At 46.6% G+C, this 27030-nt stretch overlaps 2 protein-coding genes across 3 annotated transcripts in view; both read right to left on the minus strand.

Moving 5' to 3' along the window:
- Positions 1-1537: 1537 nt before the first annotated feature.
- Positions 1538-6701, minus strand: DLX1 (distal-less homeobox 1). Of its 2 annotated transcripts, none has more exons than XM_072810912.1 (4): positions 6550-6701; positions 5405-6085; positions 4506-4705; positions 1538-3303 (listed from the first exon to the last, which is right to left on the minus strand). In XM_072810912.1, exons 2-4 carry the CDS (start codon positions 5715-5717, stop codon positions 3049-3051), a joined length of 768 nt encoding a protein of 255 aa, XP_072667013.1. In that variant the 5' UTR covers positions 5718-6085; positions 6550-6701; the 3' UTR covers positions 1538-3048. The 2 variants fall into 2 exon arrangements, with proteins under 2 accessions (XP_072667013.1, XP_072667014.1); XM_072810913.1 differs by having other exon boundaries at positions 6546-6674.
- A 4171-nt stretch (positions 6702-10872) lies between these two features.
- The window catches only part of METAP1D (methionyl aminopeptidase type 1D, mitochondrial), an 88774-nt gene continuing 72616 nt past the window's right edge, over positions 10873-27030 (minus strand). Inside the window, exons 3-10 of the mRNA XM_072811542.1 lie at positions 26236-26385; positions 24655-24803; positions 24032-24074; positions 20586-20749; positions 13849-13946; positions 12423-12470; positions 11413-11491; positions 10873-11289 (exon numbers count right to left, since the gene is read on the minus strand). Coding sequence (XP_072667643.1) covers positions 11211-11289; positions 11413-11491; positions 12423-12470; positions 13849-13946; positions 20586-20749; positions 24032-24074; positions 24655-24803; positions 26236-26385 — 810 coding nt within the window. The 3' untranslated portion in view covers positions 10873-11210. The remainder of the gene's footprint in view (positions 11290-11412; positions 11492-12422; positions 12471-13848; positions 13947-20585; positions 20750-24031; positions 24075-24654; positions 24804-26235; positions 26386-27030) is intronic.

Consider the following 27030-nt stretch of genomic DNA (forward strand, 5'->3'; position numbering starts at 1 on the left):
GTGGCTTCAGGCACTGGGCCCTGGCTGCTGCACCGGAGTTGGATGTGCGAGAGAGCAACCCACCAAAACCTCCCCTCTAGCAAAGTCACATCTCCAAGGAAAACCAAATCGGGGAAGGTCCCTACCCCGGCGGCGGAACCCAGCCTGGGAAACCGTGTTCCCTCTCAGCTTTGAGGCCAATCCACTCCCTGCCTCCGAGATTTGATCTCCCCAGTTTGCGCCCCGGGTTCTGGAGACCTGCGGGAGCGGTAAAGCCACAGTCCCAGGGCCCGGAGGGGCCCTGAGGTCCCCGGCTCCATCCCCCACTATTTCCCCAGCTCCCTGCATCACCGCCCCTCCACCACTTCCCCTCCCCTTCCCAAAGGGCGTCAGAAGAGCCTGGAGCATCTGCTCTTTCACCAGCACCAATTGAAAAATGGGTGCTTGTCACAACACAGATCACTGCCTTCCCCGCTTTGCTCCCCACCGCGCGCTGCAACGGCCCCCCAAAGGCGGAGGGCCAGCCCGCTGGAAGCAGTGTCGCAAGGCGAGTGCAAGGGATGCAGGAATCGCTCAAAGCAGCCCGTCGGGGCCCGCAGCTTCCCAGAGCTTCCTCCGCTTGGCTGTAGGGTCTGGGGTTGACGTTGGGGTGAAACGCCAGGCCACCGGGTGGAGGGAGCCAGGCTGGTTCTAGTTGCTCGGAGTCCACTCTGTCCTGGAGGGGATTCATCAGAGTGTTCCCCTGGAGGAGCTCCCTCCCCGGCCTGGCCTCCCGACCCTGGGGCTAGAGTGAGGGGTCTGGCCTCCGCCAGCCCCGTGGTTCCAGGAGCCCTCCGAGCCCTCCTGCCCCTCCCTTGGCATTTCCATCTGAGGCTCAGAGAGCAGCTGAGGATCATTAGGCGGGAAGGGGCTTCTCGTCGTGGATGGGCCCGACGGGTGGGAGTGACTGTGGAGGGGCCCAGGTGGCGCCTGGGGACTGTCCCTCGGAGCTCGCTGATTGACTGGGTGTAGCCCGACAGACGAGTCCTTCCGGCCCCTTTCCGGTGTCTGGCTGCGTCTTTTCCGCGTCGGGTTCGAGCGCCCTGCGGGCAAGCAGAAGCCGGAAGGCCAGATCTCCGCGCTGGCGAGGGGGCAAAGCCCTGTGTCTCCGCTTTCAGTCCTCTTGGCTTCGGGCGGTGACTGGGTGTGGGGTGGCACTCACGTCTCCCATGCCGGCTACCTTTGAGCTCTGCTTTCAGCTCCTCTCAGCCAGCCAGCACAGTCCCTTTGGTTCCTGAGACCTGGCTCTGTCACACAGCACCTGTTCCCGACCCCCCCCCCTTCCAAGGACCCTTGCCAGACAGTCGCTGCCCACCCTCCTAACCCAGGTAGGGATCAGACCCCTTGGGGCTCAGAAGCAGGGCAAGATGAACGGTCCCCGCCGCTTGGGAGGGCCTTGGGGGTTATTCCCGTAGTCTGGAGCCAGGAGTCCCTTACCCCTGCACTATCTGTCCCCAGAGGAGGAGGCCTGGCCTGGCCCAGCCCACAGCACCCCCTCACACAGCACACCAGACAGCAGTTCTTTCTCGAAACCATAATTTTACTGTCTCAAAGAAACTTTATAACTTATTTACAAAGTTCTTTTTTTCCCAAGATACAAAGCAATAAGTTAACATTCTCAATATAAAACTAAACTTTGACATAGAGAACACAAAACACGGTTGATTTCAATTGATCACATTTTCCAAATTTCACAAGTAAAATGTCAAGATTCTCATTTCACAAAGCATCAGGTTTTACAGCCACACACAACAGAACGGAAAAGAGCTAAGCTTGTGCAACATGTTTACGGAACAATAATAATAACAATAATAATTAACAACAATAATAATATGTACAGCGATTAGACCCTGCACTGGAGACTGGGCGTCCAGGGTGCCGCCTGGTGTTATTCTGTGGTCCGAGCCTCTGGGGATTAGTGCTGCTTTTGTCTTTCTTTAAAGCTCACTGGCTTTAGGGCACTCGTTTATGCCTGCCTGTTTGTTTGTTTGTTTTTTTCACTGCCCATCGGGCCACTCTTTCTTGCTCCCCAAGGAGGGAATTAGAATTTTCCTTCTTGTCCAGGCAAAGCGACCAAGTGTTTTTCCCGAGATGAGAAAATTGTGTTGGCTTCGTTTCTCCTTTTTTTTTTTTCTTTTAAAAATAATACGGGACATGTAAAAATGCAAAGCATTGGGTTCCAACCTCTCCATACCAGCGAAGTACAAAAGTTACTGTATAAGTTAAAAATCACCAGGTCCTCCTTAGTCGTTTTCCCCGGGGGTGCGTTTGAAGTCATCGGTACTATGGGACCCTGTGCTCCACAGAATTGGCCAACATCCACCCTCAGGCGAAGTCCATTCCTCAATAAATAAAACCCCCTCCCTCCAGTTTCCCCCGATTCCCGAACGAGCTACACAGATGGCTAGGCAGGCCCAGGAGAAGGTCCGAAAGGACAAGACGTCCCAGCCTGCGGCGCTGGGCGGCCGGCGGCCCGGGCCTCTTCCGACCTGGTGACTTTTTCAGAGGCCGCAGAACGAGGACAGCGGACAGACGAGGACCTCGACTTCGTCGGCGCACAGATACAGAGCGAAAGGAGACAAGAGACAGACAGAACAGAAAAAAAAAAAAAAAGCTTTTGCTTTTTCTACATTTTTTTTTGTGGGTTTTCTTTTTTTTTTTTTTTCCTTTTTTTTTTCCTGATGGTCCCACGCAGCTGAGGGTCGGCGAGTCGGGGCCAGCTGGCCGGTCGCGCTGCTCTGGCCGTGTCTCGGGCGGTCGCGCTTCGTTCGGAGGCCGCTGTCACCGCGCGGCCCAGGCGGGCGAGGGCGAGGGCGAGCGCGTGGGCGCCGGGGAGTCGCCGGTGCGGACCGCGCGGGACTCCAAGGAGGTGGCGGGCGACCGGCCTTCGCGGTTCCTTCTTCTTTGCCCCTGGGCCCTTCCGGGGGAGGGGGGCGCCCGGGGCTTGCGGACGGGGTGGATGGACCGGGAGGCGGGAGGGGCCCGGGCCGGGGAGACGGGAAGGAGGCGGGAGGGTGCGGGCGCGCAACCTCACATGAGCTGGGGCTGCTGCATAGCTTCTTGGTGCGCCGAGGGGTACCACGACGTGTAGCTGGGGATGTAGGAACCCGCGCTGCCGCCCGAGCCCTTCCCAGATGAGGAGTTGGGGTTCCAGCCGGGCGGCACGGGCGGGGAGCCGGCCGACAGCGCCCGGCCGTTGGCCAGCGCGCTACCCTCCAGAGCCGCCCCGCCCTGCTTCATCAGTTTCTTGAACTTGGACCGCTTGTTCTGGAACCAGATCTTGACCTGCAAGAGCGGACAATAATGTGACTCGGCTAGGTCCATTGTGCCTACCGTGGTAGTGGGGAGATGGGGGGGACAGTGGAGACAGGATGCCCCTGAGCGACTGGGCAGCGCCTGCTGGGGGAGCAGAGCCCCCCCCCCCACCTATGGGAACCAAAGCCTGCAGGCCAGGCCGCCGGCCGCAGGTGGCCCGCAAGGGCAGCTCGCAGGGAGCCAAGGGGGCGTGGTGGTGAGGAGTTAGGGGGGTATCCAGGCCTTCGCTTGTCAGGGGCTCAGCCCGACCCAGGCAATCGTCTGGGGGGAAGAAGCAGCGCCTGCACGACCTCGAGTCTTCAAGTCCAATATGATCATCAATAAAAAAAGAATCGAGCGGAGGAAAGGAGTGGAGGAAATTTATTTGCAATGCCACCTGCTTTCTCTTTGCTCCAGCCTTTCTGCCCCTGAGTGAGTTGGGGGCTGACTGAGGCCAAAAGGTTTTTGTTAAACTTTTTCATTTGGACTTACATCAACCTTTCCTTAGTGTCTGTTTGCTCTCCCCAGCTCTGCTCCAAATCCCGGCCCAGACGTTGGAAACCTACGCCAGTCGTGGTCAGAAAGCCCCATGGGCTCCCCAGAGTCTTAGAGCAATCCGGGAAGGAAGGTCCCACGTTCCTCCTCCAGGGTCTGGGACTTGGGAGGTGACAAGGCGGAGGAAAGGACTTCCCCACACCCCAACCCGGTGAGGAGGAGGAGGAGGAGGAGGAGGAGGAGGAGGAGGAGGAGGAGGAGGGAAACAGAGGCTCTGGCCCAGGCCCTGAGTGATTAGCCACACACTTTAAAGGCAAAGAAGGGATTAAGCCCAGCGTCTATTGTTCCAGTTGTTCGGGCACGTGTGACCTCAGAGTCCCCAAACAAAACGTCTAGGGAAATCCTTCCGCGCCCTAATCAGATTGTCCAGGGACTGAGGGCCGGCGGCAGGCAGCGCCGAGTACAGAGTGCAGCGACAGAGCCGGAGCAGAGAGAACGAGGGAGGAAGGAGAGCCATGGGTGGGACACACACACACACACACACACACACGCACACACACACGCGCACACACGCACACAAGCACGCGCGCACACACGCACACAGTCTCCGACCCTGAGGCCCGGAGAGCAAGAAACGAAGCTCCGGGCGCAGGCCGGCCGCGGGAGGCCCGCTTGGCAGAGGGGCCGCGGCGAGGTACCTGCGTCTGCGTGAGTCCCAAGGAGGCCGCGAGCTCCGCCCTCTCGGGCAGAGCTAGGTACTGAGTTTGCTGGAACCTCCGGTTCAAAGCCTGCAACTGCAAACTGGAGTAAATCGTCCTGGGTTTGCGGATCTTTTTCCCCTTGCCATTGAAGCGCACTTCGCCGCCTTCCACCACCGTGCTCTTCTCCGAGTCAGCCCCTGGAGGGACAGCAGAAGCGGGGGGGCCGCTGTTAATGCGGGGACAGCCTTTAGAGCGGGGAGCCGAGGGCGAGTGGCAACCGAGGGGTGGCAGAGGCTGGGCCGAGAGAGAACGCTCAAGAAAACTCCGAAAGCCAGGGAAGGGTCCCGCAAAGTCCGAGGCCCGGCCCCGGGCCGCAGCAGGCCGACTGGGGCAGTTCCCAGGCGTGCAGTTCCTGCCTTTGCAGAGAAAGTTTGCTATTTTTTGCAGGCGGTAGTTGAGGTTTAATTACCCTTAATTGCATACATTGTTTATAGCGCTACGCAATAAATAATTACTGAGACTAATACGTGCACATGTGGGTTTCTGTTTTCCAAAGGGGCATTGTGTGCTCGGCGCACAGAGCCGCCCAGAGGCCCAGACAGTGCCAGGGGACGCTCTCAGATTTATCCTTTGCTGGATAGTTGCGAGTTGGGTGGAATTTAAAAAAAAAAAAATTTTTTTTTTCTTTGCTCTGACAAGGATCCATACATAGATTGATACCCGAAACCTCCATTGCTCCGGCGCCCTCCCCACCCCCACCCCCACCTCGCTCTCCCCCTCTCCCTCCTCTCTCTCTCTCTCTCTTCCTCCCCCCTTTCCTCCCTCCCTTCCTCCCTCCTTCCGTCCCTCTCTCCCCTGTACCCTGTCCTCTCCCTCTCCCTGGCAGGCGCACGTACCTGGGTCCTCCAGGCGGCTCTGGGCGAGGCTGGCGCTGCCCGGGTAGGACTGCACCGAACTGATGTAGGGGCTGGACGCGTGGCTGCTGACCGAGTTGACGTAGGGGTAGCCCAGCGGTCGGGAGAAAGACGAGGCCGAGCTGTAGGCGCCGTCGGGCTGCGAATGGCCCGCCGAGTGTAAACAGTGCATGGAGTAGTGCCCGTGGGACATGGGAGAAGGAGACATTTGCTGGTTGGGTGGCCCAAACTCCATAAACACCGCCTTGCCCGACACGGGGCTGTTGAGACTTTCTGGCATGGTGGTCATGGTCATCTCTTCTCGCGGGGTCTGGGTGTGGGTCTCTCTCTCTCCTCTGCTTCCCTTTTGGGGGTCTCTGTGTTTCTCAGGACAGGAAGGAACCCAATTTAAGCGGAACAGGGGTTTTCACTTTCCATTCATAAGAAAATGGAGTTTGTCTCTTTGAAAAGTCTAAGCATGATGCTGCCGAGCTCCCCAAACTCGCTTCAAAGCTTTGACTCAGCCAAGGTCATAAATATTCATGAGCTGGCGGAGCTGATTGGTCCGCTGTCTTGCATAATCACCGGGGATTGGTCCGAGGCGCTCCGGCTCCGCTGGACTAGAGCGGGCGAGGCGGCCGGGCCTGGGGAGAACCGCGTCCGCACGTCCCGGCCGGGGCTCCTCTGCAACAGAGCGCGCCGCGTGGAGCGCACAATGGGCTGCGGCGCCCGCGCCGGGACCTCCGCGGCCCGCGGCTCTCGAGCCTCCCGCCTCCCCGGCGCGCCTCACTTCCCAGAAACCCGCCAGCGGCTCGGCGCAGCCGCCCTCCCCCCGCGACTGTCCCCACCCTCCGCCCGCCCCCAGCGCCCGGACCGGGGCGCCGCAGCTCCCGGCAGCCGCCGTGCCCGGGCCCAGCGCTCCGCCAGGGCGGCCCGGGAGCCCGGCCGCGGCGGCCTCGGAGCGCCAAGCCGCGCGCTGCGGCCGGGGGCGGGGGCCACCTGCGGCTCCGCGGAGGCCGGCGGGGCGCCGTGCTCCCGAGCGCCGTGTGCCCAGCGCAGCGCCCTGCGCGGCGGCGCCTCCCAGGCCTGGGTCCGCTCGGCCACCTCCCCGGGGTCGGCTTGGGGGCCCCCCGGGCGAACTCACTCACTCGGCCGCCGCGCCGCCGCCGCCGCTCCCTGGGGCCCGCTCGCATTGCTCCAGGCCCAGCTGGCCGCTCCAGCTCGAGGCTGCACCGGTCTGATTAGAGCAGAGCGCGCGGAGAGCCAGGAACCCGCGCTTCTCCTCCCAGGAAAGGCGGCCGCACCGCCCCCTCCCCGCAGCACACACCCCCTCTCTCCCTCCCAGCCTTCCTCCGCCTCCCCCGCCCCTCCACTCCCTCTGCGCCCAGTGCCCAGGACTCACTCGCCCCAAGGGCGCGGCGCAGAGTGGAGCCGAGGAGCCGGCGGGCTCAGCGCGGCTCGAGCCCCGGGCCCCGGGCCCCGGGCCCCGGGTGGTCATCCTCCGGCCTCCCGGGGCCTGGCGGGAGGGCCCGGGGCTTGGGAGGCCTGCGGGCCACCGGAACCCGCGGCAGACCCGGGCCCTCGGGGGCTCGCGGAGCAGGTGACGGACACGTCTCTCGTGGTCGCCCAGGGTGCTCCTCATCTCCAGGGGTCAAAGCGGGGCGCCCCTGGGCCTGGGGGCAGGGCTGGCAAAAGCCGCCGCGGCGCCTTCTATCTTCTGGGGCGCTAGGTAGGGGAAGGCGCACAAAAGCCCCCCGCCGCCGCCACCACGCAGCCACCCCCACGAGGCGTGGCGCGCACCACGCTGCCTGCGAGGGGCTGTTGGTTCCCCATCCCGCCAGCCCCACGGTGAATCCCAAATTACTTTGTTAGGTAATTAGAAAGTGTTGATAATTATTTCTTTCATAATTTAGCGGTGTGACGGGGAACGGGGAAATGATCTTGTGAAAGTTCACACGTGCAGATGTATTAGTTACTGATTCATTTGATTAAATGGTAGTCTCAAGTGCTCGGATCCGCAGCTGAAGGCGCCCCATTAGCATAACACTGATGTTTAATTTTCATACGCATAATTAGCCATATATTTAACACTAATAGCAACATGCAGCCTTTCAGCGTTAAACAGCCCGAGATCTGATCTGGCCTGAGCTGAACCTTCGGCGATGCACCTTCCCCTGTCTGGAGTGCGCAGTGATCACAGGACAAACCTCTGTAATCAAGCACATTTTGGCAGAGGGAACACCAATAAAAATGAACATTCAAAACAAATTACATCGGTGCTGTCGTTACAGATATTAGTGGAAGGGGCTTCTCTCTTTTTCAACTTCTGTAGCCGCAGCTGCTGCCCGCGGAATTCCTCTCCTTTGGTTGAAGGGCATGATTTTGGGGGGTAGCAATATTTCAGGCAGCGTGGTTGGAGCAAAAAGAAAAACAAAAGCAAAAAAAAAAAAATCCTTCAAACCAATAACTGGTTTGCCAACGTTTAGAAAGATTTTTTTCCCCCCTTAATCACCGAACCACAGGGTGATGCTTTGTAGCAACAACCAGCTAATCACTCCGCCACCACCAGCCTACTCCCGGAGCCGCTCGACTCCTCTTGATTTCCGTGTTGCACTTGTGGTTTTAATTGCTCCTTCCGAGCGCCTGTCTCGGGGTGTGCGGCGCGGGGCGGTGCGCCCTGCACTGCAGCTCGGACGCCGCCCGGGCCGCTGGTCTTTGCGCGCGCCTCGAGCGGGCCCTGCCCACGTAAGTGATCGCCGCGGCTGGCCGGCGCGGTCGGGGTGGGCACCGGGCAAGCGGCTGCTGACTTCGGGGGCGCAGGGCTGGGCGTGAGGAAACCCGACGGCCGCGCGCCGGAGGACCGCGAGGTGGGGGAAGGGGGGTGGTGGAGAGGCGGCCCGTCTACAGGGCTCCCTGTCCCCATCCGAAAGGGGGAATCCACGCTTCTCCAGCGCGGGGGGACCGGGCTGGCTCCGTGCAACAAAGGACCCGCACGCGCCTCCTCGGGAAAGGTTCTTCAGAGCCTTATTATAGAAATGAGTTATGTGTGGGCGAGGGAGTGTCTACACTGGGGAATGATTTCCGAGCCCCAGAGGCGCAGGTCCCGGGAGGGGCGGCCGAGCCGGGCCCTAGGGCGCTGAGCCGCGGGGCCTCCAGCAGCTTCGCAGCGCGCGGTCTTATCCCCACTCCGTCAGCGCCCAGTGGATCCCCCCACCCCCCACTGCTGGGACGACACCTGTTCTGGAACGTTGGTGTGCCTAGATCATTGCCTGTCCCAACTCTGACAGGCAGCACAACTCTCAGGTTTATCCCGGGTTCCGAGTAGAACCCGTGGGAGCCACCGCAGGACCCGCGTCCAAGGGTGGTGGCTGTGGCCACGCGTGGGCTGGCGTCCCGGCGACCCCGGGTGAGGTCTGGGGCCCGCTGGGCTGGAAGGTGGTGGCGGCGGCGGCGGTGATGCACAAAGTATTTTTAAATCTGCTTTCTAACTTCAACTTCAAAGCCTGTTAAAGGGAGTTCGTTGTAAATCGAGTCTGTTTCCTACGGAGCTGCTGGTAGTGGCTGGTATATACACACACACATAGACACCTAGATGTGTGTATAATGTTTAAACTAGGCTTAAACTAGTTACTTGAATAAATAGGATTATAAACCTGTCCCATAAATACTTCCACCTCAGAATAATTGCTGCACGAACAGCATGTTTTCCCAGTGGTTGGTAAAATCCTGTGGTCCTAATAAAATTATTCTTGGGGAACTTAGAGTAAACTGATCCGTAGATAAGATAAGCGGCTACCCGTTGCACTCTGATTGCCCTAGGAGAGAAGTGAAATCATTATCTGGCAAACGGCTCTCTTCCAAGGCCATCTGGGCCAGGTTCCTTACTACAGAATCGAATTGTCCTGGAGTCTCTAGGCCTTTGCTTGGTGAATGTTTCAAGCCCCCCCACCCCCCGAAAAGTTTTTCTATGGTCCTGGTATATCTTCAACTCCTCCCTCGCTTTTTCCAGCTCTCGGATCCACTTGAATTGGAATCACCTCTGTCCAAATTCTACATCCCCAGGCACAGAGAAGGGGTACTGGAAGGGTTGGAGGATGCCCAAGAGAATCTGAGTTCAGGGGAAAGCTTGAACTAGCCACTTCTCCAAGTGCTCTTATTGGCCTCAGTTTCCTATCTCTTTTCCCACCACTCTGAGTGTCCCAGAGACCACCTGTCACGGCAACTACAGGTGCTTGCATTTCCTTGGTGCTCTCCGGCCCAAGCTATTTTTAGTGGGTGACAACTTTGCAAAAGCGGCTTCAGTAGAAATAGAAGTTTGTACAACCCCTGACTGCCCAGACACCCTCACTGAACTTGCTCCTAAAACCGTGATCACAGGGGGGCTACTTTCTATGTGGTCTACTAAACTCCAAACACCTCTTCACCTGAACCCAGGTGTGAACAGGTGCGGGGGGTGGGGGGGCTTGCGTGCTGAAGAAGGGAGGATATTCTGATCAGAAATGGGCCTTTGGGAAATGCAGAATGTGGGCCTTTGGATTTCCTGCTTCTGAAGCAGGTGGAGCTGCAGGCTTGCCAGCTCCAATCCCAGCTAACTTGGCTCTTGCCCTCAAAAGTTTCCATATCGTCCCCTGCTGGGATCCTTTAGGTCTCCAGAAGGAGAGTGCAGTCTGAAGGGGGACTACGATATGGGGAGAGGTCAGCTTAGGAGCTAGACCAACCACTGTTCACATCTGGACTGGTGGGGCCCATGTTCTAATTTCTAGTGCAATAAACGGTCACACTGTGTGTGTGTGTGTGAGAGAGAGAGAGAGAGAGAGAAAGATATATATATATGGAGGGGAGGAGAGGATTTCTCAAAAATAACCTTAGGGATGGCCGCTTGGGGCAGGATGAGGGACGTGAGGAGGAGCCATGGGGGACTGGGAAAGTCAGGTTTGTGGATTGATAAAGCACTGCAGAGGCCAGACCCAGGGTTCACAGGCAAGGAAATGTTTGTAACCAACCCCTCCCTCGGTTTGCGGGCTAATCTTTTCATCACAAAGCAGCTATGAAGGGAAAAGAACTGGAAGGGCTGGGGGGCAGCTGGTCCCTGGGAGAGCCAATGTGGGACCCACAACGGGGAAAGCAAAGAGTTTTAAAAAAATTCCTAGGGCAGCTCCGGTGGCCCAGTGGTTTAGTGTCCCCTTTCAGCCTGGGGTGTGATCCTGGAGACCCGGGATCAAGTCCCACGTGGGGCTCCCTGCATGGAGCCTGCTTCTCCCTCTGCCAGTGCCTCTCTCTCTGTCATGAATAAATAAATACAATCTTTTGAAAAAATAAATTAAAAAAATCCCCAGCTAACGTCTAGGCTCATTCCAACGCCCCCCCTCCCCCGCCCCACTGCCCATGTAAAAAGTTCAGAGACTCAAAAATTAACCACTTTCCTCCTCCCTCTAACTGTCAGAGGCGCAAGGACCACAGACACAATGGGCTTAGGAGGGGAAAGCGTTTTACTTGGGCGGTCAAGACACGGGAAAGAGAAAAGCAGGCATCTGGAGAAGCCCCTCATCTCTAAGCGAGGGCGTCCCCATGTCCCCCAGGTCCCCTCCCCGCTGGGAAGCCAAGCCCCAGCCAGGATCCGGGCTGGAGCTCTGACTTGCCAGCTGCCCCCAATCCCCCCCCCCCCCCCCCCCCGGGTTTTTCCAAAACTAGATGCTAGTTTGGTTACTACGTGACCTCCCGGTCGCCGGTGTCTTCTACAAGTTCTCCAGCTGGATTTCAGCAATTTAGGATAAAAAGCGCCGGGCCTCTGCGACCTCCGGGCGGCTCCTCAGGCCTCGTGGGGCAGCTTGGTCAGGACCTGCACGCCCTCCGACGTGATGAGCACTGTGTGCTCGAACTGGGCGGACCTGAAACACACGCGCGGTCAGGCCGCCAGAAAGCGCCCGCGGGGCGGGGAACAGCAGCCGGAGCCGTCGGACCCACATTCCCTTCCCATATAATTTCAAGGCAATAGCACCGAGAGCAAACACCTTTGATTGTCCAGGGAGACCACAGTCCAGGCATCTTCCAGGACTTGAAATTCAGGGGATCCTTCGGTTATGATTGGCTCTGTAAGAGGGAAAATATTTACTGCAGTGATCTAATCATGTTCTTGTCAAATATGGTTTCGGCTGATTATGAAAAAAAAGGGGGGGGAGAATAAGAAGGTTCTCCTCCCCTCCCCCCAATTGCTCCCCCCGTGGGTTCATGTTGTCAGCTCGCAGGGGCTGATAATTGACGTTGCTTACATAGTATACTACAAACTAAACAGTAGGAAGAGGAAACACTACCGCATTCAAAAAATGTATGAAGTCGCCTAGTTCGTATTTTTTTTGAGAAAAAAAGGGCATTTTAATCAAGCCTTAATTAGGACCCCGTGGATAATAACCACCCAAACACCAGTCCCTCTTATAAATACCAGTCAGTTTTAAAAAATATTTGAATTTTTAAAACATGCTTAAAATGTTCATTAATCAGCAAATAACAATTTTCTTATTTCACTCTAATTGCTTCTCCATTAAGTATCACAGTCAGAAATATGATGCCTTTAGGGTCTTGGATGATTGGAATTTGGTGGTGACACCGATCACATGATCAGCCAGGAATGGGCCGCCAGACAGTACGTATCACTTGCTGCGGACAGGGAGCAAGGGACACGATCACTTCTAGTTACTGGGTGTTATGGAAAAAACAAAACAAAACAAAACAAAAAAACCAAAACCAAACCAAACCAAACAAACAAAAAAAAACCCAAACACTACATTATGCTGGTAACAGAATTAGAGGTTGGATGGCTGCCGTCTCCTAAATGTGTCGGTAAGTATCTGATTTAGGAAGATGGGGCTCAAGGATATTATTTAATCAGATTTGCTATGCATCTGAATTATTTCATTACGCTGATTGGCTTTATTATTCCTTTATGGGACTGCCTGGCCTAGGCCAGCACTGCAGCTTCCACCCAGGGAGCCACGGCTCTCTGAAGGGGAGCCTGGGCACTGACCTATGGTGAACGCCATTCCCTCCTCCATGAGTAGGTCACAGTCATTTGCTGCAAAACAAAAAAATATGGAAAAGGGGGAGTGAGAAATGAGAGAAAGAGAGAAGCAGAATTAGAGGAGGAGGATTGCCTAAAACAAAACAAAACAAAACTTGGTCATTTTATTTACTTTTTCCTTTTAGGGTAGAAGGAAGGATGGAGATTTCTAGAATCCTGGTAGTGGCTATCACCAAGGGTTTAAACACACGGGTTCTGAGCCTTAGCCTTTACATTTTCTTTGCTTGGGATTAAGGACCCCGGGAAGGGTGCACCAAAGCCTCAGAGAGGCAGCCTGGGTGTTTTAGACACCTGTTGGGTGTTTTAGACAACCTTCACAAACCCCTGGCCACTTGCTTCCAGGTCTCCTGGCTTCACTGGGTCCTAGGCCCTCCTTGCCACCCCAAAGAGTAAAATACCCTGGGGAACTGATACAAAGGGAAGGAGGCCACTTAGGGTGCAGGTTAAAGTGGGGTGGGGGGGTGGGGGTTGAAATAAGGTCAGGTGTTAGTGCAGGGCCGGGCATAGGCCTGAGACACTCTTTCTGCGCTCCTGCCTGGATTCCCTTCAGGGCTGTCTCAAGGAGTGCTCTTTGGTGTAAAAGGAGTATGGACCTGCTGGGTCCATGGGGATCTTCCAGGGAATGGGTTCTGGGCAGTATTTCCTCTAGGGACTGCTTTCAGCCCAAGCCCACAGGTCAAGGCCCAACTTTCCTTCAGTCCCCATCCAGGTGTGCAGTCCCTTGTTGGGAGGCACTCTATAGGACTGCCTCCTACCCTAACCCAAATCCTCCCACTGCTTCTGGCCCACCCCTGCCTTCTCATTGTAGGGTGCACACCCAGGCAGTGACAAGCAGGAGGTTCTGAGGAAGGAATACAAGGGTGGGTATCATCTAGAAAGCACTAAAGAGTACATGCTGCTAAATACATCAGCTGTCAACGCTGTGTAGGATGTAATGAAGTTTAACCACAACAGTCAGCGGTTAGAGACGGGGGTAGAAAAAGAAAAATGGAAAACAGTCATATGTGCATGCTGCTGGGACACTCATGCAGTGGCATTTTGTTTTCAGCAACTTTTTCTAGACAAATATCCCTTATGCCTTCCAGCCATCACCCTTCAGGGGAAGACAAAAAGCAAAATAAACCCTATTCTGAGATTGAAACTGCTGGGCTCTAATCCAGTAACATAGTAATGTGCTGGTTACAATTAAGTAACCACCCCCCCCCCCAATGCCAACCCCCGCCATACACACACACACACACACACACACACACACACACACGAATACACACAAAAGGATGATCATATGAATTCAAAGTTAGAGGAACACCAGGAGCCAAACTGCCTTATTCTGATTCCATTCAATAGATAGCTCCCAAATCAACTTTCTTACCATGATGCCAAATTTCTGGATGTCCATGAAAGTAAGATCCTATTCCATGCCCCACAAAATGTGGACAGACTTGCAAACCATTCTGATGAGTTATGTGGCTTTAAAAGGGATCAAACAAAATACTTAAATTAGGTAAGTTTTTAATGCATATTTAGATAAAGTCACTTTAAAATCGTCTCTAAAAGAGAAAAAAAATCAGTTATACTTAGAGTCGGATGATAACATTAATATATTCATTATTCTGGAATAATTAAAATTTTTACCATTGCATGCAATGACTCCCTTTGGATAAAGGAAGATAAAAGGTATGTAACTTAACGTAGTAGTTTGCTTCATTTACCTTAGTACAGCATTCGAACAAGGCCTTTTAGACAACAAATGAGTGTGTGCGCACACATACACAGATTGGTATGCATAACCAAGATACCTGTGCATAGAATGCAGGTCATAAAAACTTGCCTGGTTTGTATAAGGTTTCACAAAAGACTGTGCAAATTACTAGTGATTTGGGAACTGAAGAGAGAAACCAAAATGCAATCTAGAAATGTGACCTCCTGCTTTTACAGTTTCCTTATTCTGGCCTATTTCAAAACATTATACATTTTAGAAACAGACATACTCACACAAAAGGTCAAATCTTGTTGTCACTATTCTTGAAATACTCCAAAACTTTGTGATCATTTGGGATTTCCACTCAAGACCTAGGTCATTAACAAAATTCACACCGAGTGCTTATAATCACCGTGATGCCTCAGAGAAGCCAGTATTGTGATTCCTAATTCTTAATGCTTTATTAGTTCTTTCTACATGCAAATGTACTGGGTTCCATAAATGAAGTCTGGCATATAGAATCCAACCCTAAAATCTTCACCTAAAAGTTAAGAAGTTGTTTTTGAAATCAGGTGAACACATTCATTTCTAGGAGCACGAGAAAGATAAGAGCATATAAATCATTAACAATTTATATTTTCATGCGGATGAGGGGCATAGCACCTTAACCCTAACCATAACAATGGATCAGGATTTATAGGACTATTATTTAAATTCTTATCAAAGTCCAAGTTCTTAGATCCCAAACTAGAGTTTCCAATAGACCCTAGGTTTAGTTGAACATGAACTCAAAGGCAGCATCTCTGTAAGCATTTGTGTCAGTACACTTATTTCTGAACATGTTTAACTTTCATCTCCAGACCTGCAAGATACCTTCCCATAGACCAGGATGTCACTATAAAAAGCAGATGGACAGCCTCTCATTCAGATTTAATTTCCATGTAACCGATAGTGCAGAAATAGGTAAGCCATGCATGTGTCGATGACAGGAATAAGTCAACATTTATATCTCTTAAAGTTGTACTTTATGGTTATAGTTATTTCTGTGTCTCTTTGCACATGGGGCAGGTGGTATAAAAACTTTTCAAGGTGTTTCTATTTGTACCACACAATTTCTGAATAAAAACAGAGAACGGAAAGTGGATAGAGGGTAGAGAGAGATTATTAGATAAAGACAATAATCATCTAGACTTTTTTTTTTACAAGAATGGGTTCTACCTAAACCTATAAATTATGTGACTTCAGACCCAACACACCTCAACGATTCTAAAGAAGATTCAATATAAACCGTTCTATTTTCTTTCCTTAAAAGAAAAAAAAAAACCCACCTAGGATCTAACTGATTGGCAGGCATCACGGCTACATCTTAAATGTGTGTTACAATGGCAATCTTCATTTTAATTTCTGATGAGAGGAAAGGAAGAAAGCCCACTCGGAAAAAACACTTGGGGTCCCTCCGCCATCACACCTCTCATTCCTCTTCATAAAAGAAGCTGTGCAATTACAAGTGGCTAAAGATATTTGAGTGCATTCTCCTACAACAATTTACTGCCTGGATCCTGCTGGAACTTATGGTTACAGGAGTATCATAGAATGGATGTGTCATGAATGCCAAGGTCAGGATTTCACAGCCGGGTGGAAAGAGGAAAAGAACTGGACAAATTTCGCTCAGTGCCTTGGCTGAGCACCCATCTCAATGCTTGATTCCCAGGAGCTAAGTATATATTTCTGGTCTGCTTTTCAGGGTATTTCCCTTTTGGATTTGTAGTGAGCTTTTTAACACATACTTACTGGGACTAAATGGGATAAGATCTCACTAATGTTTCTAACTACTATTTAAAATCATGCCCCTTCTACTATTTTGGCATATAGGGGAAGCACGAGATTATGTGCTAGACTCTAGGCTAGAAACCCAACTTCCTAGAGCCAACCCGAATGACCTGTAGTAGCAAATTCCACTTTATCATGAAAGCAAGTAGTGGTAACCCTGACTGTAGCCCATGGGAAGGTGGAGCATGTGTGCTTCTCCTAACTGGTGTGTTGAGGGAGATGGAAACAATGGGGCAAGTAGGGGTGCCCAAGAGATGCCGAGGCTGCTCCCCCAGCACCAGCCGTCACAGGGCCATGCCCGCCTCTGAGCAGAGGGTCTTGCTGCCCTGGACATTCCACTCAGGAGGATCTGCCTTCTTTCTGCTGAAACCTACTGCACAGAATTCTCCTGGTATTAGCTGTTCTGTTCTGATTTCCTCTAAGTAAAAATCCTCTCAGACAGCATGACACTTACCCATGAGCCTGAGCGCATTTATGATTTGAAGTCCTTCACAGGGACTATTTGGGGAGGGAGAGGAGGGGAGCGAAGAAGACCTTGTACAAGTGTAGTTTCCGAACTTACTTTTAAATCATACTATTATTACAGTTCATGTTGCAGTTATGGTTCCCCTCTTCAGGAATTTCATCTTGTGACCATTTTCTTCCATTTAATTCCCTTTCTGAGGTTGTTTTCCTCAATTGGAAAGACTGTCTAGATAAATTAAAATTCTTAATATGCTTCAGCTACATTTTGTGACTAAGAATACATACCCCAAGAGGGCAGAGGAGGACTGTGGTTAAGTGCACACTCTTCTCAAGAAATAAAAATTCACGTGGAAACAGTTTGATCACTATTTTTACCTGAATCCTATAAACAGCATTAATTTCCAAACGGTCACATCTCTAATTAAATGGCACCTGATTTTCCAAGTTCGGTCTTTCCAGATTTTTATCTTAAACAGCAGTCTTTGGATGAAGGAATGTAGGAGTCCAAGGATTCCCTCTAATGACGAGGAATGTTTAAGTACAATTAGTAATATTTTTGAAAGCCAACGACCGTTTTCCAAACGAGTGGTACATTTTTTTGTTTCAAGCTGGATCACAAATTACTGTATTTTTCTTACAATAGCGCTGAACTTTTATTTGAGGTTTTCTGTTTCCGAAAAGCAGACATGATGGATTGAAATAAAAGATAATTTATTGCAGTGCTTACTTTCATGTGCAGAGAGAAGCAGTGTAATTGTAATTTACAGTAGCTGTCAAGAAAAATCCATCACAGATGACATTAAAATGACTTATTTTGCCTGAGCCACTTATTGTTTAAATGTGCATAATCTAATAGAAAGAGATTATTTTTAAAAATCTGCTTTATATTCTTCTAAATTAATATCAAAACATATACTTATGAATTAAACATTAAAAACCATTTATTGATACTTTCATCATGACATTTACAACTATAAGTTTAAATTATTTTTGATTGAACTGTCACATATTTGGGATGCATGAATCTACACATTCACAATATTCTCATATGTACAGATCATATCATCTAGAGAACATGTGAATATACAGCTTTAGAAATAATTTAAAGCAAATGGAAGTGCAGTGCATGTAATAACACTGTAACCTAAAGATCACTAGCCATCCTCATGAAGCAAAAGGGCACACAGGGAGCCCTTTTCATTAAACTATTTTAGCCAGTACGCCTTCAGAGACATCCTCCTACCTTTACAGGCTTCAGAGAATTTCAAAATTTCCTATAAAGATCACTGGGGTTTTGGTAACACACTGCTATTAAAAGAAGCTTGAATGTTCTTTTCATGGTGTATCAGTAGAGGGAGGCTATGCAAAAGACGGTGAATATCTTAAAATAAATGAGACTGGGTTGAAAGATGTTTGTAAACCTTCATCTGTAATGATTCCAAGTACTTTTGGCTTAAAGGTGGAGATTGTTTGTTTATTTACTCCGTTGAGATTTTGCCTGAATGAGAAAAGGCAAAATAATACATGTCCAGAAACACTGGCTCAACATTTGTTAGTCCCTGGTGGCAGACGTAAGCCATCTAAATAATGAAATGTATCAGGGTAAAAGTAAAAAGTTCATTGTCTATTATTTTTCACATAGTTTTGTAAGTGTAGTTGTTGGGACTGATCTGATTTTCAAAGGAGCTTATACATGCAAATTCATACTCTGCAAAAACTGACCTTTGCACCCAGATAGCTAAAATCCAATGTCACTTTCAATTCTACTCTTCTTCTTCTTCCTTTTCTTTTTTTTTTTTTATGTAGCTAGAATTAATGTAGTGAATATGTAATGAAATGTATTATCCTGCATGGAGATTTATCAGATTTTCCGACTGAATGCTATGCTTTGCTAGTACTAGCTGGAGTTCACCTGCATGTTGGTGTGGCGTGTGGCTCTTTTTTGTAAAGAGTTAAGTCGTACACAAAAAAAGGGAACAAAGGTCAGCACCCAGCCGCCACTTGAATGTGAGATTTTTCTTTTTATTCCCCTTGATGTATACTAGGCTCTGTGTTATTAGTCTTAATGATGGAAAATTGTAGTGTTGATACAAATCTTTTTTTCAAAGTAGTAGGCGGGAGCTCCATTTGTTAGTAAGTTTTTTTGTGACTAAAAGCCACGGACAGTACATTTATGTAGCAGTAAAAGGCCTAGATGCTCTTTCCATAGCAGAGCTAATTATTCCTACTGTGACCTTACTGATCTAGCCTGTTCCTAGCACATCTCATCTGCACGCCTGTTCCTCTGTGTAGATGGTGTCAGAGAATATGAAAAACCCTATAATGAAACCATTTTCATGATGGAGAAAGGCTACTGGAGTTGCACTTGCTACAAAGAGGCTCAATTATATGAGTAATTGTGATAATTTTCTACATTCATAGCCTTCAATGGGGAAAAAAGAATGAGAGCCACAAAGGAAAATTACTTTAACAAGAAAGTACAGAGAGTAAAAATGGAAGAAGAGACAAAAAGGGGAAAAAATAACCAGAAAAAAAGTTTAAAAAATAGATCTGGAGGGAGGAATAGCGAGACAGGGAGAACAACAGAAATGCTCAAAAGCCCATGTGCAGCTGTGTTGCACAATTAAATTGAATTTTTTTTTCTGCAGTTGATGAATGTGACTACTGCAAATGTGCCTCTGTAGTTAGCTATCATTTGTTGTTCCGTGACAGGAAAAGGATAATTACCTCTCAGAGAGAATCAAAGGCTGACATGCCCTTTAGACACAGCCATGAATGCAGAGCTCGATAGAATGCTTGAATAAGAATCTAGTGTTCTCTGCCCCCTTCGACTGAAGAATAAATTTTGTTAAAATGCAAGAGCACCACCAGTAAATTTGTTGAACCCTAGGTGTTCAAAAATATGAGATACATCTATCGACTCATCCCATTTGCAAAAATAAAACTGCATTTTGAATTCATTTCTATTATATTCATGGACAGTAAGATAGTGAGATATGCATTAAATTTCTTTTCCCAGTAGGGGTCTGATTCAACATTTCCTATGAAAGAACAGAGAGACACTATCCTTTTTTCCCAGGCTAGTTAGCCTATAATTTAAAACTGTCAAAAACACAATTTTGTTCAAAGTCTTCAATAAAAGCTTCTCAGATATAACCCAAAGAGATTTTACTAAAGTTTGATTCAGACATTGTTACAATATTTTTAAAGCCATAAATACATTTAACTGATATTTTACTGCCTTTTTTCTTAAAGTATTTGAGGGCTTACGAAGAAAAAAGGCAGCATCTTTTCAAGGTGACTAAGCCTTCCATCCTTTAGACAAACGGGAAGTATTCAATGGTTCTTATTAATGAGAACAGTACTTTTGAAGGTACTGATGTGATCATCTTTAACAAAATGCATTACTTTTAAATGAAAACACATATTCTGTATGTCTACTCCAAAACAATTATGGGGGTAAAAAAAAAAAAAAAAAGATCTCAAAGTAGGTAACAGATTACGGGGAAAGGCTGGAATTCAGAAAATACACATACACTCAAAAAGCAAACCTAGTATATACTGTTTGGAAAATAAACAATGGTTTACAGGAAAAATGTAGAGAAGGATGTAGGCTCACCCTTTCAGCCTGTTTGCTAATCCACTGATTTGAAAGGTAAGGCTTCCTTGAGCCAATGTTTTTTATCTTTGTATCACAGGAATAGATTTCACTTCATTCCTTTATAAAATTTAGCTTTCCTCCTGTTTCATTATCCAAGAGTTTGGGATGCTTATCCCCTTCCTACGTACTTTCTTCCATGTTTGGTGTGATTTTGAGGAAAGCAACGCTCCAGACCTATATGTTGAGCTAAAACTAAAGGAGTCATATAAATATTGCTTGCTGCTCCTGTAAGTTTCCTGCTGACCCTAGTATAATTCACTGTTTTAAAATCTTTTTTTTTTTTTTTTTTTTTAACCCAGGGAACAGCATTGCAGCTTGGCAGTTCACATACTGATATCAGACTGAAATGATGGTTCTGAATCATAAAACATGTCATCAACTTTGTACCAAGCCACCAATAACCTTTGTACCATTTGCCAACCCTCCCTTTACTTGTCAGTGTCAGGCTTACCTGATTGTGTTTCCAATTACAGAGAAGGGAGCCCCCGCTCTGCAAGCTGCAATCGCTTCATCTCTACACCTCCTGGCAACCTCCACTAACTTTTTACCACATTCATCCACATTGCCCACCAAAAACGTTTCAGAGGTGTCTCCATGGTAGCCATTGTAATAGACCTAAACACAGGCAAACATTTAAAAATATGGCCTTGTTTTTAAAAATGTACTCTCCCAAAGTATATATTGTGTTCATTTATGTATTTAGTAGATTCATAGGTTTCACTCTTCCAGAATTACTTTCAAGTTTCCCTACAAAAGAAAGATATGCTTCTGAATTTGCCTTCAGAAATTAAAAAGATGAAGCCATACAATGATGTCACAAAATTTAAAAATAAATACGTAACTAGAATGGCTATTTCAGCATTATGATTAGCAATGCTGGTATAATATTTTGATTCCTCACTTCATTTCTGGGAAGACAAAACTACATATTCATAAATTAGTGACTAAAGACACTGACCCACAATTACTACAATAGGTCTAGAGGGCCTAGAAGTATTTAACACAGTGAAAAGTTTCTTCAGTGTCAGAAAGATACTTGATCTTTTATTTACTAATTCTGCACTTGGAAGTGATAGATAATAAGAAATGAAATAGACACGTCAGTATTAGACAGTGGGAGAATTTAGTTCTAAGAACTGAAGTGATTCAATATGGGAATGCAATATGTTATAGAAAGATCCTGTCTGGAAGTGAAACTTTAGTCAAATGTTCCAGATAGCAGAATGTTAACAGGAAACACTACACATGGGGGTTTAAAGGATTAAGATATAACAAAATAAGCTTAAGAATAAAATTACAGAAAATATAATTTTATCAGTCGTTAATGATTCAGTAGGCACTATAGGATCTTGAAAAATACCAGATTCGTTATAAACGTCAATAGTCAACAAAACATGATAATAAATATAGAAGGTGGAAGACACTGTTGAATACTGATCCTTAGATATAGCACGGAAATTGTCATTTTGCATTCATTTGATCTATGTGATTATTTTTCACATTTCTCTTTCTCATGCAGAATGCAGAAACTTATAAAAAAGATATTTATCTGAGCTTTCTATTTTAATACTGAGTCAATGTCTTAAACCTGTATATTATTCTGTGCTAAAAAAAAAAAATACTCTACTACACTCTGTAAGGGAAGCAGGAAACATCTTTATTCGGTCTCCACTTTATAAGTCAGAAGCCTGGGCATAAACAGGTAACTTGTCTAAGGTTAGCGGCAGAACACAGAGGTAGATCCAGATTAACATGATGGATTATTGGCTTCGAATCAAATGTTTTCTCTACTATGTCAAATGACCTTAATTACCTCCAATAGAGTAGTGTTTTATACATTCATTCCCATTTGCAAACCAAGAAAGTACAAGTTTGATTTTATACACAAATACATTATAGTCACTAATATGAGTAATTGTTTTTAAAGATGTCTAATCCAGTGTTTACATAACTGTTATTTAGGTTAAAAATATTCTTAAAAATTTTTGTTTTTTATATTACTTTTTGCTAGCTTTCAAAATGTGTGAAAGATTCAATATATATGAAAATAACAATACTTTTGAAAGTCTATGGCAGTTATCTAAAATTAGGGTTTGTGCTTACAAACTATTTTTGTTTTGTACTTCATTCATTAAACAAATATTTATTGAGCAACTACTCTAGGCATCTCACAATTTGTTTTTTAACATTTGACTTTCTAGGGGGAAAGCGGTCTGTTTTCTTGTGATATACTAGATGTAAACAATTATAAAATGCATGAGGAATATTTTCTGATAGAAGTATAGGATCTGATAATGGAATCTTTCACTTAACAACATATCTCAAAAGAAGCAGAATTTGTGGGGAGGAGTAAAAAAAAAAAGAAATATGATTTATTAAGATAGTGACCTATATGTTTTCTTGACTCTTTCGCATTTCTAGACACTTGAAATATTATATGTTGCTTTATGAGTTTTGCAACTGTGAAATATTTGAATGTTAAAAATGTATTAAAAGTCTTCAGGAAACAGAAAAGGCATGAGATAGTCTCTTTGTATGCACTGGAAGCAGTAGGAAAGTGTTCTGATTTCCTTTAAAAGTAGCAATATTTTATTAGAGGGTGATTAGGTGAGATAATAAATGTAAAACCCCCAAATCAGTTACAATTGAATGAAAAGTATGTCATGAAAAATATTTTATTTCAGGTATACTTCATAAAATATCTCCTTCTATATGATTCTGAGTTGGAAAGATAAACCAACAGAATATATGTGAAGCAAATGTTCAAGTATTCTAAGTAGGGCAAAATGATATATGAAAGAGTAGCAGCAATAAAAGAATCTTTGGCTCTATCATCATACAAACTGATACGCAGAAAAGAGGGTGAGTTAATTTAAGCAACTAAAAATTTGACCGAACTCAACTACTGGACGCCAATTTCTACTTCATTCCCATGCTATCTAAATTCATGGTCTGGATACAAAATAACTACTATGGAAAATATTTCCTCAGTTGTCCATCTCAACTAGTTCTCACCAGATGATTAAATTTTATTTATATATTTAAAACTTATTTATTAATCAGATGCAGAGAATTTATTTATAACCTACATAATCCAGAGGGACCGTTACAAAGTTTCTTAGTAAAATCAACTGTCAAAGCACAAATAATCCAAGAAAAAGATAGAGGTTGTACAATTTGAAGTTCCCATGTCAAATTACTTTGGGTTGTTATTTAAAAGCACGGTTGTTAAACCAGTTGGTAAAAAGTCAGGTTCAGAGAGAAAACCACTCGGCTTGCAAGCTCCGAGTTCAAGACTCTCTCTATCCTCCATACCACCAATGGAACACGACGTTACCCTTCAGGGATTTTAATAAATCTAAGGAACACTGCTAGCAAAAGAGTTGCTGTCCAAATAGACTGACACACACAGGCCAATGTAGCCCCTAATGACAGAGTAAGATAATGACAGGCCCCACTCAAAATCAGCAGGAAGAGGAAGATCAATCTTGGCAGAGTGAAGGAAAAATGCTGGCTTTCTTCGCGTTAGCTCATCTCATACATATCTAGCTTCAGCAGCTGCCCAGTGCTGTGGTGCTCTGCATTAACTACACAGTGGATCAATAACAATTACACCTTCTCAAAAACATGACACATAGCAGGATTGGGTTGACATTTCACTTAGGCCAACATTGATCTCAGTGCATCTGATTCCAGCCCTAAATTCAAGTCAGGCCTGGGTTTACTTGGAATAAACACGGAGTTAAAGACAAAAAAGGAAACCAGCTGCTTGCGTCTGGGTCTAGAAGTAAACAGCACTTCCCTTGGTGCAGTTCACATTTTCAATCCACAATTCTTCCTGTTGCTACCAGCAATTCTGAAGTTGATCAAAGACTATTTTTTATATTATTTACTCACCGTGACATCAATGTTGATAATATCTCCATCCTGAAGAGGTCGACTGAAACGTAAACAGAATAGAAATGGTGATAGACAGATCTCAATAAAAGCAACGTAAAAAATAAATACCTAAGACTATCACAGACCCGGTGAGTTTCAATGATAATTTGGAGTAGAAGAGGAATAAATAGAATAACTATATCTAATCTTTAAGTTATGTTGGTCACGTCAAATTTTCCAAGAAATACAGAATATGAACATATTGCCATTGTTTAAAAATCTTTTTAAAATTCTTTAAAAAATGTACTTATCAGTTACTTTAATTTTGCAAGGAGCTGAAACAGTAGTTGATAACCTATATTTGCCTACATTTGGGGTTTTACCATTTATATGGTTGAAATCTAAGAAGGCAAAAGAAATATTTCATGAACGAGGACCTTTTTGGATTACACGCTGCTTCAACAAACATTAAATTATGTCCACTTAGAAGCAAAATACTTCAAAATTTTTGTTTTACCATAATCAGTTTCAAAAGTTTGCAGGTGGGTTTCAATTAAACTAGTGTCTTTCAACATATGTTATAGATCTTAGTTTCATGTTTTAGTTTCCAAAGGAAGAATATGTTATTAAGCAATGAATACCTGTCAGGAATACCATGACATAGCACGTTGTTTACAGAGGTACAAACAGATTTTGGAAAACCTCCATAGCCTAGAGGTGAGGGATAAGCATCATGACGGATGATTTCCTGATGGACAAGAGCATCTATCTCTTCAGTTGTCATGTCAACCTAAAATATTAAATAAAGAAATTGTGTAGCAACAGTTGAAGACATTTCCTGCACTCACTGACCATGTCTATAGCTACAGCGCTTTTAGATGAGGCTGTATAGATTTACTGGGATAAACGTGTGATACAACATTTTAATTAATGGTGATTAACATTAAATATTTAAGTTGTGCCTTTTGGACAATTCTTTGGGTATACGATGGCATTATGGGCTGTTAGGAAATGGAAACTCTAAACCCTAAGATGCTTTAAATTATCTGTGAGTCATTAAACGACATGACTCCCTTTGAGCCTGAACACTTCACAAATATGTTCTTAGGCAATTCCTTCCTCTTCCTCAAGGGTTAGTGCCTCAGGCTAACTGAAGCTTATAAATAAATTCTCAAAAGTGTCTTCAGTTTAGATGACAGGGCTTGAAGAAGTAAGTCGGCCCACACCTTTTTATCTCAGCGAAAGCTCACACGGGCTTAGCAACAATGATGTGAAGATTATAGATCATTATTTTAAAAACTCAGTCTGATACATATTGTAGAAATTTGGTTTTCACAAATCTCGATTTCTTTCATGCCTAAATAAACCCATTGTGTTTTTAAAAAAATATGTCTCCCTTATCAGAAGGCATCCGATTGCTCTCAAACTAAAAAACAAAAAAAAACAAAAAAAAAAACAAACCCTAAAATTGAGTTTTACGAGTGCATGAGTTTACAAGTGTTCCGTAAACTCCTGAGTCCTAAATAAAATTCTAAACCAAAATCTTTTATTAAATATTGTGTTACTTGTTATTCACATCATGCTTAGTTATGTTGCTATAACAAGTTCATTACACAGATGATACCCTAAGTGATTTCATCATGGAGATTCACTTCCTAAATTCTGCCCACCTTCTGGAAACTTCAGGCCCGTACTTTTTTTTTTTTTCTTTTTTAATAAATGATTCTCATAAAGCAGGGGGCTTCAGATTATTCTGAAAGAACTAAATCTTGTAGTAAGACAGTTGTCTGTAATTACGTTTCTATATTACGCACAGCTTTGTGTATGTGCTCTAATCCTTCTTTGCAGAGCTAATGCAAGAAAATAGGAGACAAAGGATGAGGCCGAACAACTTTTCAGGCACAGAAATAACGTGGGGAATAAAAGCAGAAACTACAGGCAGGAATGAAGGGGCGGAAGTCAGAGCTGTCTGCCATTGATCACGCCGGACAGGCTGACTGGGCCCAAAGCCTCTCCGGAATCCTGCTACTTAAAACTGCATTTGGATTTTAAGCTACCTCTAGAACGAACACATAAAATAATAAAATCCCTTTCCCCCCACCCCAAGGCTTTACTTGATTTTTAACAAAGTGGATGTGTACAAAAGAAGAGTTAAAGGGGGAGAGGGAAGAGAGGAGGGCTTGTTGTCCCTATGGAAGTCCAGAGGCTTGGTGAGACGCCACCTTTAAACTCTTCCCAGCCAGGAGGAGGACATGACGGGCCAGCTGACAAGCCTGACGAAGCCCTTGAATCTGATCTTCATTCTTAACTTCTATGCTGTCTCCCCAGTCGGGTACAATGCCTGTCGTCACATAGTCTGGCTTCTTTATGTGCTTGAGGAAAAAGGATTGAAAATGAAGATCAGAACCCAGCACACGACAATGGGATCATTTTGTCGGACACAGCCTCCTGCTTCATGGAGCTCTGCCCTTCCTGCCGGAGCACCGACCTCCGAAGCCAGCAGGACAGACCCTCCAGGCTGCCCCCGGTTCCTTCCCCTGCCCTTTTGAACTTAACATTGCCTGTGAGTGCTGCCTCTGGATGGTCTGTTAACCTTACTGTGCTTTGAGTCAAACTGGTCTGAAGTAGACTTCTGGTCAAAACAAACAGTAGTTTTCTTTTCTTCCTCCTCCCAACCCTGTAAGGAGCATTCTTGCCATTGATGGAAAAAGAGCACCAAGCTTCCAAATTGCCAAATGGCTAATTAAGAGCACTTTCATCTTCTTAACACAAAGATAAAATTTATGCAAAGGATAGCTCACAACACCCTCTCCGAATGAATATATGTAAAAGGCTGACTGTCAAGTCCACTGAAGCCTATTACGTATACACTTTTCTTACACTCTGCAACTGTACCCAAACTAAGAAGGGACTAGAGAACAAAACCCAACAGCTTTCTTTTCTTTTTCTTTCTTTCTCTCTCTTTTTTAAGTACCTAAAAAATACCTAGAACATTTCCATCACTTGTCAAAAACAAA

Source organism: Canis lupus, chromosome 34 (genome assembly GCF_048164855.1).
Source record: "Canis lupus baileyi chromosome 34, mCanLup2.hap1, whole genome shotgun sequence".
Classification (NCBI taxonomy): Eukaryota; Metazoa; Chordata; class Mammalia; order Carnivora; family Canidae; genus Canis; species Canis lupus.